Genomic DNA, 13,965 nt, shown 5'->3' with positions numbered 1-13,965 from the left:
ATTACAAATCCTGATCATGTTGCCTTTTTTTTTTTTAATGGATGTAGTCCATCAAAGGCCTAGAACCCCAGATCTCATTTTCTAGTTAGTATCACATCGTTGTACAATTTCAAATATGCCACGAGACTATCGATGACGCTTTCCTCTCCTCTAGCTTATAGACATGACCATCCACTTTCATTTAGAGGGACATGATTCTTACGCAAGATATTCCCTGGGTATGTCAAAGACAAAAGATTAACACGATGCATTATCGCTGAGAGGGTAATTCATCGATAGTCCTCACATTAGCCGAACACCCAAGCAGCAAAAGAAAGGCATTCACCCCCAGGGGCACACCCGATAGAGAGCTGATGAATATGAAGAATGTGCCTACTAGCCACCAGAATTAGGTTGCAAATATCCTAGAGCTGGAGATGTTGTGGATCATGTCATAACTTCCTTCAAGATACTAACGCTGAACAAAGCATGCTGTTTCAGGACTCCAGGAGGAGTGCTCACTTGTGCTCTCTTTCTCACACATACATACACGCACATGGACATTTTGATATCCAGCCTTGTCCCAGATCTCCAGCTTCTTTTGTTGAAGACTAACCTTGATGAAATGACTGTTTTAATAAAAGGCAAGCTTTCTACTAGGTAGAAACACGTGAACGTCACTATGATTATTTCAAAGGTATATTGACCATATTTCCCCAAAGCCAAATGGAGACATATGGCCATAAAATGGAACTTGCCAATGGAATTTGCCATTGTTTTTGGCTTTCCAGGACTTTTTTTTTGGCACTTTAGATCATGGTTAGGGAATTTTCCACATTAGGAATCCCAACTACCTAAGGCAAAAGCCAGAAAATGTCCTTTTTTCTGCCTTGCTAATATTCTTACAGGTGCTGGCTTATGAACAGTGGGAGCTGACAACCAGGCGCAGCCACATTTTGGGACTCTAATTCTGGAGTGAGGGATGTGAGGAGGCAGGCGGACATGGAGAGGGTTGTGGCAGGTGGAGGCCTTTGGATCCGAGGGTGATGCAGGATAATGGGGTCTCTCCTGGAATAATCCTATAGTCTGATTTGCCCATTCATTCCTGTGGGGAAGCCTCTAAATCCAACTCTGGTCCTAAAATGGTTCTACCTGCTTTCGGGTAGGCCCTTCCAATCAAGGGCTTAGTTCAACATCATTCCACAACGTTGTGGGAAAATATTTCCTTTAACAGGTGGCTTTCCCCCCATTCATTTGTCCATGTTTAAAAAAATTTTTTTTTTAAATATTTATTTTTGAGAGAGAGACAGAGACAGAGTGTGAGCGGGGGAGGGGCAGAGAAAGAGGGAGACACAGAATCTGAAGCAGGCTCCAGGCTCTGAACTGTCAGCACAGAGCACGATGCTGGGATCAAACTCACGAACCACAAGATCATGACCTGAGCCGATGTCAGACCCTTAACTGAGCCACCCAGGCGCCCTTCATTTGTTCTGTCCATGTTTAAAGATTTCTGCATCCAACACCCAAAGTTTAATCAGGAAATATACAAGAAATACTGAGCAAATTCATGAAACAGAATTCAATACACCAGTCAAAATGGAAGAAACTAGTTATATGTAACAACATGGACAACTCTCACAAACATTTCAACAGAAGGAACCAGGCACAAAGTGTATATACTATGAGGCCATTTATAGAAAGTGAAAACTACAGGCCAAAGCAAACCATGGTGTTATTCATGAAGATATTACACTGGAGAGGCACAAGCCTGGCCAGATCTCCTGGGTAGGCCGTGGATACTGGAGATCTTGATCTGGGTAGGTGGTAGATGCAGGAGAGTAGTACTCTGTGCAAACTCTTATACTAATGACTTGTGCACTTTTCTGTATTTTATACTCCAATAAACTCTTTTTTTCCCCCTTGATTTATGTGTTATTAAAAAAAATTCCACATCTCTTACCGATATTCAATCCTGTACATTGCGAATGATTTTGTAAAACTCTTTATTATGTACTGACAGACCTCAAGGGTTAGTTAAAAAAAAAAAATGTTTGAAGGAAAAAAATACCAACACGTGGGGCATTCTAAACAGAATCTCTACCTAAGGATTGCATTTCAGGATATTCGAATGAAACCACAGATCGCCTTGACAAGGTCTACTCTGCCAAAGAACCCTCTTCCAGGGAAAGGTTTCAATCTGGCTAGTGTTTAGGAGGCTTGCTTGCTCTCCCTTTCCTTACTGCACAGGGGTCTCCAAGCCATCCTCTGAAAAACTCTGGCTTCACGATCAAGGCCCTGTCCACGAAGTCTCATTTCCAAGTGCACAAATAAAAATGCAAGTGAGACAGAAACATTTTTTTAAAAAAAGGTTAGTTTCCCACCATCTAATGCAACTCAGCTCTCCAGGGGGTTAACAGTGGTTAGAAAAAGAAAGGAAAGGAATGAAAACACCACGGAGAATCACTGAGAAGACAAAGGCAGCCAGAACTATCTTATTTATTATAAAGATACACCATGAAGAACAGACCTGACTGTATATTGAAGCCTGGAATGGTACATGCCAAAATGTACAGTACTATACATAAAAGTGCATTGTCACAACAGATTAACAAAACATTTCTTTTCTTCCAGAACTGTAAAAGCATCCCCCCAAATTTCTGCCTCAGAGCCGAGGAACTGTAACGGAGGCAGCACAGATCACAGGTGACACGTGGGCTGCAGCAGCTAGAGAGACAGCGGGAGGGAGGACACAGGGACACTGCGGACGGGAAAGGCACAGTCACGGCTACCAGCAAAACGAGACAGTCTGATGACGGACAAGGATGCAAGACGGACGATACTGAGCACCGAGGCACAGGACGGGACACAGAGAAGCAGGGAGAGCGTGGAGGAAGTTTCCGCTCATATAGGTAGTAGGAATTGGGGCAGAGGGGCTGGGAGCAGGAGTGGAAGGGTGGACGGGGCGCTCGACGGGGAGGCAGGAATTGGGGCAGGGGGGCCAGACGCAAGAGTGGAGGGGTGGATGGGGTGACAGTAAAGAGCAAGGCTAAAACTCCTCTAAAATAGAAAGGCACTTTCACATGTACATACTACAGATGTACATTGACACGATTAGTAACAGTCACAAGCAGGAAGCTACCAGTACTGCAATTGATCAAACCGACAGGAAAGGACAATACTGATTTAATTACGTGGGCAGGAGTTACCCTTAATTCCGTAGGTAAATTTTAGCAGTCTCTCCTGTTACACAGCCACTTACTATACTTTAAACATCTATAATAACCATCACACTACACACTGAACTTGGATGAATGCTCTAAAGGGGGCATTCACAAATGCACGGTTTATATATTTTCTTTTACTAAACAGTTTCTAAGATAAGCATTATGGAACCCGGTACAATTATTTAAACATACAAAAGTCCCTATGTAATTTAAAGATACAGGTACCCATCTCGATTATACCACATAGACTATTTTTTTTTTTAAAGAAAGTATACTAGGGTAAGTGAAATCTCAATTTCCAGTTTGTTTTACTGATCTGAATAAAGGGGTGCCAAAGTCACCCTGCACCAAGCCTGACACCTCAGCCCAGCTGGAGGTTTGGTTTTCAGCTCAGGGGACTGTCTGGAGTAGGGAGCTCTATTGTCCACACGGATGAGCCTTTGCATCTAAATTGCTCCGGGACTGTGGCCTCAGCGATGGGCAACTCAGAGCAAGGCTCATCCGAGTGCTTTTCCCGCTTTTACGGTGTCTCACTACTGTGGTCAGGACGAGAATGAATGCGATCCCAAATCTGAAGTCTTCTAAATCCTCAATAGACCTATGGGCTCTTTACTTTCTTTTTTTTTTTTTTTTAGTTTTTAAATTCCAGTTGCTTAACATACAGTGTGGGCTTTTTGAATTTTAGAGGCTGTACTTTCACATTAAAGTTTCTTCATTTTGTAGACCTCGTGTCATTCCCAAATGCTGGGGAGACCACAATCCTTCCCACTCTTATCTTTTCCTTAAATTATAAGCCCATTTTGGGAATGGCAAGAGTACAAAGAAAACTCGGTTAATACAATGTGACTCGTTCGCTCTACATCCGCTGAGAGCTATTCATGCTTCCTGCAGTAGATTAAGTGGGAGCCTGCTCTAAATTATTCTATGGATGGCTCAAGGGGCACCAAAGTCAGATTATGTTGTGTGAAAACGTGCAAAACGGTTGACCGATAGCGTTGACCCTAAACATGCATACAGAACTCTGCAAAGGGCCACTGGACTGGTTCAAATAATTTATAGAACACGCATCAGAAAATGTGTATGGAGTACCTTTTCTCTCTCTTATCAATCAGTCCTTTCCCAATACCCCTGACCCAAACCAAAAGGTCAACTTGTAAGCCTACTTAGTGAGTTCTATGGATGGGACATGAACAGAGTTATATCAGCTGTGAATATATATTCTTGCGTAAGTGGAGTCTGATCATCTTTGTAGAACCATCATCTGCCCATCATCAAAATGACCCCCTTGCCAAACTGTGCACGAAGAACAATATGATCCTTGAAACTGGGGGTGTAACATCTCAAGGATTCTTCCTTTCCTCCCCACCCTTTGCATGCTCCCTCCTCCCCACTAGATGTGTGGCTGTAGAGAAGGCCATGCACTAGGCGAATGCACCAGAAGCTTTTAATGAGCTTTCAGGGTGTTATTTTGGATCCTCTGTGAAGTGGCCACCTTGTCTTCTCCTTGGAATCTGAAGACTTTTACCAAAACAAAGAAAGAATAGGTGAATCCTTATTCCCTGTGAGGTCATGTCCTTCTATGGGAATTGGAACAAATAAAAAAGACTGGGGAAAAAAAAAAAAGAAGGCCTCAAGGTGTCACAGGGGTATAGGGAGAAGAGAGAGAGATGGGTAAGGCAGTGATGGGGGAGCATTAGAAATTTCCTGCAAGAAGGCACAGCCTCTGAGGCCCCAGAGCAGCCACCTAAGGGAGCAGAATCCTAATTTGGTGGTTGGAAAGGCAACCCTCATTTCATCAGCGGTGTAAACACTGAAGAGGGAGAGTCTGGGCAGGACTGCCAGGGAGAAATCTGAAGACATGAACTTGTAGGAGTAAGAGCTAAGTTAAAACTTGTAGAAGACACCCCTCTGCCCTTTTGAAACCCTCTGTTTACATCTTACTCTTGCACCATCGATGGAAAAACCGTTTTTAACAATCCTTTTCGTTTCAATTTCTAAAAGATTTAAAGTCTCCTCCTCCATTACTTCCACCTTTATTCTCGGCTTCTGTTTCCCCATCTAGCAGCAGAGAACTAGAAACCCAAGTGGACTCTGGAAAGAACTGGGAGGTTATTCAGCAAGGTTTCAATTTCCTAGGAATTTGGGAAGATTGTTTAAAAGGGTTAGTGCTACTCAGAGCTCAATCCTGGCTGAGTCTCCATGGTGTCTAAAGTTGATGAAGGACCACTAAAGCTCAAGGGAAATGGCAGGGGGGTAGAGAAGATGCTGAACTGGGCATCGTTTTGACAATGGGCAAAACGGATGCTTCAGAAACCTCAAAGATTTAAAAGCTTACCATACCTGGATACTTGGGAAAAAAATCTCGATTCAATCCATTTGTGAAATTAGGCCAATGGCTGGCAATCAGAAGTGTGACTTTGAAAGGTAACCCTATGTCATTAATTTAATCTCTCTCTGCATTACAACGATTAGACTGGCAAACTGAGGGAGAGATCCCAGGAATGATCTTGATTTTTTAGTACAGATCCTCATTCTTTCCTGCCTGAGGCATTCACCAGCGGGCTAACAGATTCAAGTCCATACTGCGCAACTCTTAGGTGGGCAGGCATATGGCTTCCAGTTTGAAACCAAAGCTAGAAGGAAATCAATGGTGGTCGAGAGGGGTTAGTTCTGGGCCACCCATTTATATATAAAAAAAAAAAATTCTCTTTACCATTAAGTTCAAGGTCAGAGCAGAAAACATGCTCATAGGTTTACACACGATATAAGCTGCTGCTGGCAGGAGTGGTGATTTGTACCTTAGTAAAAACAGCTGAATTCAAAGCAACCTTTTTAAGACAGTGGGAAAACACAGAGAAAATGGTTTCTGTGCCAGGATGTCAGAGAAAGAGGGTACCTTACGGAGCTCACCTGACTATCTGGGTTATGTTGAGACCACCTGAAAAGAAAAGAAAAAAGTCATGGTTCCAGGGTGCAAAATTGGAAGGAACTCCTCCTGGAACCATGTGACCCCCCCACCCCCACCTTGGCCAGCATGGCTCTTACTCCAGTACCACAGCCAGTTCTTGGTTGGCTCAAAGAGGCCAATGGGAGAGGAGAGCTGGGGAGTCACCTTAGGGTCATCAAGCCTCTGTATCGGGTTTAAAGGAACCGAGGTCATTTAGTCGGGAGAGAAGGCTGAGCGAACCAAGGACTTGTGTGCTGCCCGCGTTCTCCATTTCCACAGGAGAACACAGGGGTTTAAGGGAGCTGGAAGTATTTTCTAGGCAGTTTGTAACAGACCTCTGAAGGAACTTGTGGAGGAGTATAACCAGGAAGTCTTTACAATTAGACTGTTCTAGTCCTTTGTGAATGCAGAGGACGGACCTGGAAGTCTTCGGGGGCCTGACCAGGCTTGAGGAAGGAGTCACATCGATAGCTCTGGAGGATTAGCTTTCCCCTTTTCTAGGTTCCGTTCAAGAAGTAACTGCAGAGGGTCCGACCCCTTCCTCTGAGCTTTTAATCCGGACCCAGGGAAGTGACTCGTATGAAAGGGGCAACCATGCAACTCATTCAGGCAGTGGGCTGAGAGTCCAACTGGGCACGTCCCACCGTGACAACTGCAAGCCTGGGCACGAGTGGGACCTCGTCCCACTGCACGGACTCAGAGGTACTCGCTGTCAGCTACCCAACAATGCCGTTACCACTTTCCAGCCATTCCCCCCAAGCGCCACAGACCAACACTGGTTATACTCCACGGCCTGGGACTTCAGACGCTTGTGCCTTTGGATCCAGACATTTCCGACTCACCCAGGCTACACTAAACCTGAAGCGCCGAACGACGCGGAGAGCAGAGTGGTGTGGCCTTCGTGACAAATGGTGCAGCATTGGATTTTCAAGTAAATCTAAGTGTTTCTATTGTCTTTAAAATGACATATGTCCAGTTACTAAGAAAAAAGGAAGAAAATTACAAAATACAAATGCCCGTGTTAATTTAGCTAGTCTCCGACATTACATTCAAGAACATAGAAAAGCCAAAAATCTCCAGTTATAAGCACAAAACTAAGGAAAGTTAAGGATCACTGACTTTTGTCAATGATCTGTTTTTTGTTTTGTTTCTTAAATCACCGCCCCAGAGGACCTTGCTCATCTGGAGTTTACATCGTGCAAGACTTGTCTGTTGGACCTTGGGAAGGTGGGGCCGGTCCCACGGTAGGGTTTGTTTTTGGAAGAACGGCAGGTTTTGGCCGAAGGGCTGGGGGCTTTAGCTGCACACCCATCCTGGGTGCCACCATAGGCTTGAAAGTACTCATTGTGTCGCTGGAGGAGCTCGTGCTGCGTCGGATCTGAGGCTCGGAGCTCCTGAAGGCAACGTTGTGCAAAGGGCTGAGAGACTCTGTGGACGTGGCGGGGGTGGGCGCGTTCTTCACTTGTTCCAAGGTGTCCAGCACCACATCGGGGGCGTGCTTTGCGGTACTCTGTCTCTCCAGTTCTCGGAGTTCGTTCAAAGCAGTGTTCATCGTCTCTTCAATATCCTGTTGACAAATCACCAGAGAGGCAGAACAGACTGATAAGTTCGCACTAATGTATAGAAGCACACACACTTCAGCTCAAAGCAGACAGGCCAGCAAAAGCAATCGTGTGTTAAGTTCACAGTCTGTGGAACGTATACGCATGATGATGGCATCTCACACGACTGTTTAGGCTCTGCATGTTCAGGAGAACCAAGATGCCACGGTGCCTGCAGCCGTGTATCAGACATCTGCCGTTCTAAGGTGCTAGGTAGCCTTCTGGTGATTTCCACCTTATGTGCTGACTGATTATACAGAATTCTATTCCAGCTTATGGCAAAAGACAACTTCAGTTGTCTGCTACAGTCAACTGCTACTGTCAACTTCAGTTGACAACTGCTACAGTTTCTCAAGAAATAAATGGGAATGGGATTGAAAACCAGGCTTCTTTCACTGATTTAACAAATAATTTTGGGCACTTACTATGTACTTGGCTAATTCCTAGCAGTTCTTCAAAATTCAGTTTAGGCTTTCCCCTGATGCTCCTGTCCGATGGTCTCACTGGAAGAGGTCCCGCCCTGCAGGAGGGCATTTTTGTGATATGGTGTGTGTGTGTTTAAACGTCACAATAAAGGGGTGGCATTATTGGCACTTGGTGGGCAGAGGTCGTGTATACTAGATATCTTGCAGTGTCCTGGATAGTTTATATGCAATGAATTATCCCGCATCTTGTTTGCCGTTTTTTTTTTGTTTTTGTTTTTTTTAAATTTGAAAGAGAGAGGATGAGCAGGGGAGAGGGGTGGAGCGAGAGAGAGAGAATCCTAAGAAGGCTCCACGATCAGCACGGAGCCCGACGCGGGGCTCGATCCCACAACCCTGGGATCGTGACCTGAGCTAAAATCAAGTGTTGGACACTCAATCAACTGGGCCACCCAGGCACCCCTTCTTCAACTTTTGAATGTCCTTCAGACATTCATGTAGGTGAAAATTCTGTTTACGATAACCTGAACCCAGGCCCCGTCTCTTACATCAATATGCATTTTTAAAATGTTTACTTATTTATTTTGAGGCGGAGAGAAGGAGTGCAAGCTAGGGAGACAGAGAGAATCCCAAGCAGGCTCCACGTTGTTAGTAGAGAGCCCAATGCGGGGCTCGATCCCATGAACTGTGAGATCATGACCTGAGCCAAAATCAAGAGTTGGATGTTAACCTCCTGAGCATCCCAGGTGCCCTGATCAAAACACATTTTTAATTGTTGTATTTATATGAGATTTATATGGATTATATATGTAGATGAAAGCACCTTACTACGTCCATTGTTTTCCAGTGTAGTCAAGCATTAACTGAAATACATTTAATTGTTTTAGTATTTATTTCCTTGTTTTTTTTTTATATTATATTTAGAGCTTCATATGTTTTTTTCAAATTAGGTATATCATCTATCAATGTATTTCAGATGGTAAAGAGGGAATTACAAAATATATGTTTCAAAAAAGTAGACTGTGCTCCACTGATGGATGAATAGAGAAGCCAAATGTGGTATATACGTCAATGGAATATCATTCAGCCTTAAAGAAGAAGGACATCTTGCCACACGGTACGATACGGATAACGCTTGAGGACGTTATGTTAAGTGAAATAAGAGGCCAGTCACAAAAAGACAAATACTGCCTGATTCATTTATATGAGGTAGTCCCCTACTCATAGAAGCAGAAAGTAGAATGGCGGTGGCCAGAGGTTGAGGGGGAGGGGAGAGAGGAGAGTTGTTCTTCAGTGGGTATAGGTTTTCAGGTTTCCAAGATGAAAAAGTTCTGGAGATCTGTTTCATAAAATGTGAATATAGTTTACTGAACTCTAGAGTTAAAAATGGTTAAGATGGACAATTTTACATCATGTGATTTTTCGTATACGCAAACCCCAAAGGCGGAGTGTTGTGTGAGACAGATGGGGTGAAGAACCACTGCCCTAGTCTGACTGACATGTCTATTCTCTACTCTCCCAGGGCTTTTTTTTGTTTGCTTAATTTTTTAATGTTTATTTATTTTTGAGAGAGAGAGAGAGAAACTGAAGCAGGCTCCAGGCTCTGAGTTGTCAGCACAGAGCCCAAAGCGGGGCTCAAACTCACGAACCGAGAGATCCGTTGGACACTCAACCGACTGAGTCACCCAGGCGCCCCTCCCAGGGCTTCTTTCGCTCACCTGGAGCATAACCCTTACGGCGGTGCGTAATGGTAATTGATTTCCATACCTATCTCCCTCACAGGCTTGTCAGCACCTTTGGAAAGCAGCTGGCTATTGATTTAACGTTGCTTCATAAAGCCTAGCACAGGACCTGGCGCACAGTAAGTGCTCAATAAAGGTTTGCTTAACGAATAAACCAAGATACAGTGACCACATATGGATATTGTCGTTTTAAAACAAGCCCCATCAGGGACTCCACTGATTTGTTTAATAAGAGAATCTGCATGTTTTTGGTATGAACGCCATGATGGCGGGCTTACTTGTTCTCATGGGAAAATCTGAAGATGAGATGGAAAGAGAAAATAAAGGACACAGCTGGAGACCATTTTGTGAGGATGACATCACTTTCCAAGTGATTATTTTCATATGTGATTTCTATTTGATGCTAAACATATGGATTTTTTTTTTTTTTACACAAGTATTTGCCCCAGAGAGATCGCAGAGAGCCTGGTTTATCTGTTGAGTTCTGTTTTAATGATTTACAATAAAAGGATTTCTTGGTTCTAGAAGCAAAAGGGTTAAATAGATGTTGTTATGCCTTCCCACCCCCAAGCTCCTAACTCCCTACATCCTGTTTCACCTGCTTATTATAAGCAGTGAAGTTACAGATTTCTCAAATCGTTAAACTCAGCTGTAATCAAATATCGCTGGTTCTGTATAGATCTCAACGGGCCCTGTATGGTACTTCAAACAGAGAAAAACCAAAAGGTCAAGTCTTTTTGATTTTTACCGAGAAACTGTTGTACATTTAAAATTGGTTTAATTTTTAAAAAACACATTAAACCCCTCACAATCTAATTTACATCCAAAATTTTCTTTAGTTAGGACAGTGAAAATAGCTTGGAGATTTGTCACATCAGTGCAGGTCTCCTTGGATACTCTTTATTAAAAATAATCCATTTTAAATACTTCCCCATGTTTGTTTCATTTTTTTTCTCATTCACTCTCTTTTTTGATTAATTTAGTTTGCCTTTAAGCTTCAGATAGATAGAAGATGCTTTAGATTAAAATGGCAAACCCTGAATCTATTCACCTCTTTTGTTATTGGTGTTAACCATATTTTCTGATGGCCTATGCTGGGGGAAAAAAAAACCACTAGAGGAAAAATGGCAGAATGATGGAAAAGCCATTAATTTTGTTTCACCCTCACTCTGTCAATTCTAATCATTAAAAAAAAACTACAAAGTCCTCTGTACTAACTGTTGAGAAGTAAACAATGACATAGGATTCAGACTTGATGTTCTTCAAACAGCTAACCATTATTTCTCCATTTATTTATTGACTAATCCATTGTTTGTCTTAAGTTGAAAGGGTCATATTTATCATACACTAACATTTATTTATTTCTGGGCTCTCCATTCTTTCTATCAATTTGTCTATTTTATTATCTTTGGCACGCATTCAGGATCCAGTAGGGCCAGTCCTTCTTCATTATTATTCTTCTCCAGACTTTTCTAACTACTTAGCAATGATGTGTTTAAATGCCATGGGTCCTACATTTCTGCCATGTTTCTGTTTAAATCAATATGAACCTGATCACTTGGGTCCTTCCAGTAACAAATGGTTCTTCTAAAGAGACCCTTAGTCAGGCTTTAAAGAAGGAGCTCATTTCTTTTGTTTTCTTTAGCTGGTTCTGTACAAAACAACATGGCTACAAAAAGGAAATCCTGCATACCTCCTTCATCATACTCCAGGTACACAGCATGCACCATTCCATTAAATGCATCCTACCTGAGCGATCGTCTCTGGGTCCAATGGCTTATGGTCATTGAAGCCTGTGTATTGCCCTGATGATGTGGACCTTCTAATAGGAGGACTGTCGATCTTCTTGAGGGAGTCGTGTCGGCTGATATTGGTCAAGCTCCCATGGCCGGGCCGGCGTCTCCTCTCAGGACTGTCATTGTTGAGGCCACGGTTCTGCAGCAGGCCCCGGGGGTGACTGCCCAAGTTTGGGGACCCCAGGTCAACGGAGGAGTTGGAAAGAGGATGTGGGGGGTGGAGGGGACAATGGCCATCGCTGGTCCTGCCAGGACGCCTTACTGGAGGGGGTGGCTCTCCTCTTTTTCTCTGTCTAGACATACACAAAAAGAGAGAGAAAATAGGAGAGCTTATCACACTGGGTAATACCACAAAGCTGCGGGTCCTGTGGCTGCTCAAAGTCCTTGGAAAAGTGGAGGTTCAGCAGCTTGACGATCAGATTCCACCTACCTGGCTAAATAGCCGTCAGGGTGACGGTCTGTTGGGGAGTTCATGTCCTTGGATGAAGACTTGTCTTCAGTGACTGGCCCACTGCTGGCCTCACTGTCAGCTTTCTGGCTCAGAGTGTCTGAAAACGTATCATCCCTGAAACAATGAGAAGCAAGAGTGAGGGTCTTTTGCTAGATGAATGGGAACAAAAAAATAAGTGATGGCATTTATGTATTATAAGTCTTTCTTACCAACACGACTTTTTCGTTATAAAAATAATACAGTTTCATTGGTAAAGTGGAAGATTCAGATATACAAAAAAGAGCAGTATCACAATCACCCATAATAGGACGTAACAACCAGACACAACTACTGCTAGAACTTTAGAAAATATCCTTCTATACTTTTTATCTATGCCTGGGTACATATCTATGATGTCTGTATATATATGTATGGTATTTATACTATAGTTACTTATATGTTTATGGGGCTTAGATACATATCACTGCATGTCTGTATAGAATGCACATAATATTTCTTGGATTCCGAGACACATTTTAACATCTCTAAAATTAGGTTGAATGATTTAATCATAATAGGCATTTCATGTGGTATATTTCTCTTTCCCTTGAAAAACTGCTCTTAAATTGCTGTACTAGGAAATATATTCACAAAATAGGAATTATATTGTACATATAATTTTGCAACCTGTTTCTTTTACTTAATACGTTATAAGCATCTTCTCATCTCTTTAAATATTTTTAAATTATAGCAATATTAAGGGGTGCCTGGGTGGCTCAGGTGGTTAAGCATCCGACTCTGGATTTTGGTTCAGGTAATGATCTCATGGTTTGTGAGCTCAAGCCTTGCACTACTGGGCTCTGTGCAGAGCCTGCTTGGCTCTCTCTCCCTCTCTTTCTGTCACCCATCCCCAAAATAAATAAATAAACCTCCCCAAAAATTATAGCAGGGGTGCAGCGGTGGCTCAGTTGGTCACCTCAGGTCATGATCTCATGGTTCCCAAGATCAAGCCCCATGTCAGGCTCTGTGCTGACAGTCTGAAGCCCACTTGGGATTCTCTCCCTCTCTCTCTGCCTCTCCTCTGCTTGCACTCTTTCTCTTTTCTCTTTCAAAATAAATAAATAAACATTAAAAAAATTACAGCAATATTAAAAAAAAAAGAAGAAGAAGAAGGCTGGAGATGATTCTCTTTAGACTTTAGGTCAGTATCTTCCCTCTGGGGAATCTGAATTGAAACAGTGGTCAGACAGCAAGAGATGATAACCTCTGGTTTTGGAACCAGCAGTGGTTACTACAGCTCTTAAAGCTATTCTCTGCAAGGATTATTCTTCTAAGAGCCTGAAAGTTTCAAAAGGCATCTCTCCCTAGCCTTTGCTCCAAACCTCCTGGTGGTGTTTACAAAATGAAAACCTGCTGGTCCTGAAGGACCGTTAGCAAAGACCCAATAGCAAGGCAAAGAACTGTTCCCAGCTCAGAGGTCTGGGCTCTGCGATCCCTTCTGCTCTGTTCCTGAAAGACCAAGGTCAGTTTAAGGACAGTGGCTGGAATCTTCTGATGGGAGCACTTGGCAGTAGAAGCTGGCACTACTCACATATCCTGCACCACTATGTACTGATGAGGCACGAGCCCATCAATGCCGTTGTGTCTTCCTTCCCACCAGTCCTCAGACGCGCGGTGATACAGCAGCAGGGAGGCGCCCTTCTTGAAGGACAGTTCTCTGGCGGATCGCCCAACGTAGTCAAATTTGGCTATCGCTTCTATTGGCTCACATTCTACAAAGAACACACCGGAAAACAAAGAGGGACCAGAGCTGTTAGAAGAGCA

The 13,965-nt window shown here is 43.2% G+C and overlaps 1 protein-coding gene across 1 annotated transcript in view; it reads right to left on the bottom strand.

Moving 5' to 3' along the window:
* Window positions 1-2,459: 2,459 nt before the first annotated feature.
* Window positions 2,460-13,965, bottom strand: part of SRGAP1 (SLIT-ROBO Rho GTPase activating protein 1) — a 285,747-nt gene continuing 274,241 nt past the window's right edge. The window contains exons 19-22 of the mRNA XM_047066296.1: window positions 13,733-13,913; window positions 12,142-12,276; window positions 11,665-12,004; window positions 2,460-7,717 (exon numbers count right to left, since the gene is read on the bottom strand). Coding sequence (XP_046922252.1) covers window positions 7,340-7,717; window positions 11,665-12,004; window positions 12,142-12,276; window positions 13,733-13,913 — 1,034 coding nt within the window. The 3' untranslated portion in view covers window positions 2,460-7,339. The remainder of the gene's footprint in view (window positions 7,718-11,664; window positions 12,005-12,141; window positions 12,277-13,732; window positions 13,914-13,965) is intronic.

The sequence above is a fragment of the Lynx rufus genome, unplaced genomic scaffold, assembly GCF_022079265.1.
Source record: "Lynx rufus isolate CCGP_SWC_20201006 ecotype Redwood Valley unplaced genomic scaffold, mLynRuf1.p SCAF_7, whole genome shotgun sequence".
NCBI lineage: Eukaryota > Metazoa > Chordata > Mammalia > Carnivora > Felidae > Lynx > Lynx rufus.
This window is presented reverse-complemented; position numbering and strand designations above follow the sequence as displayed.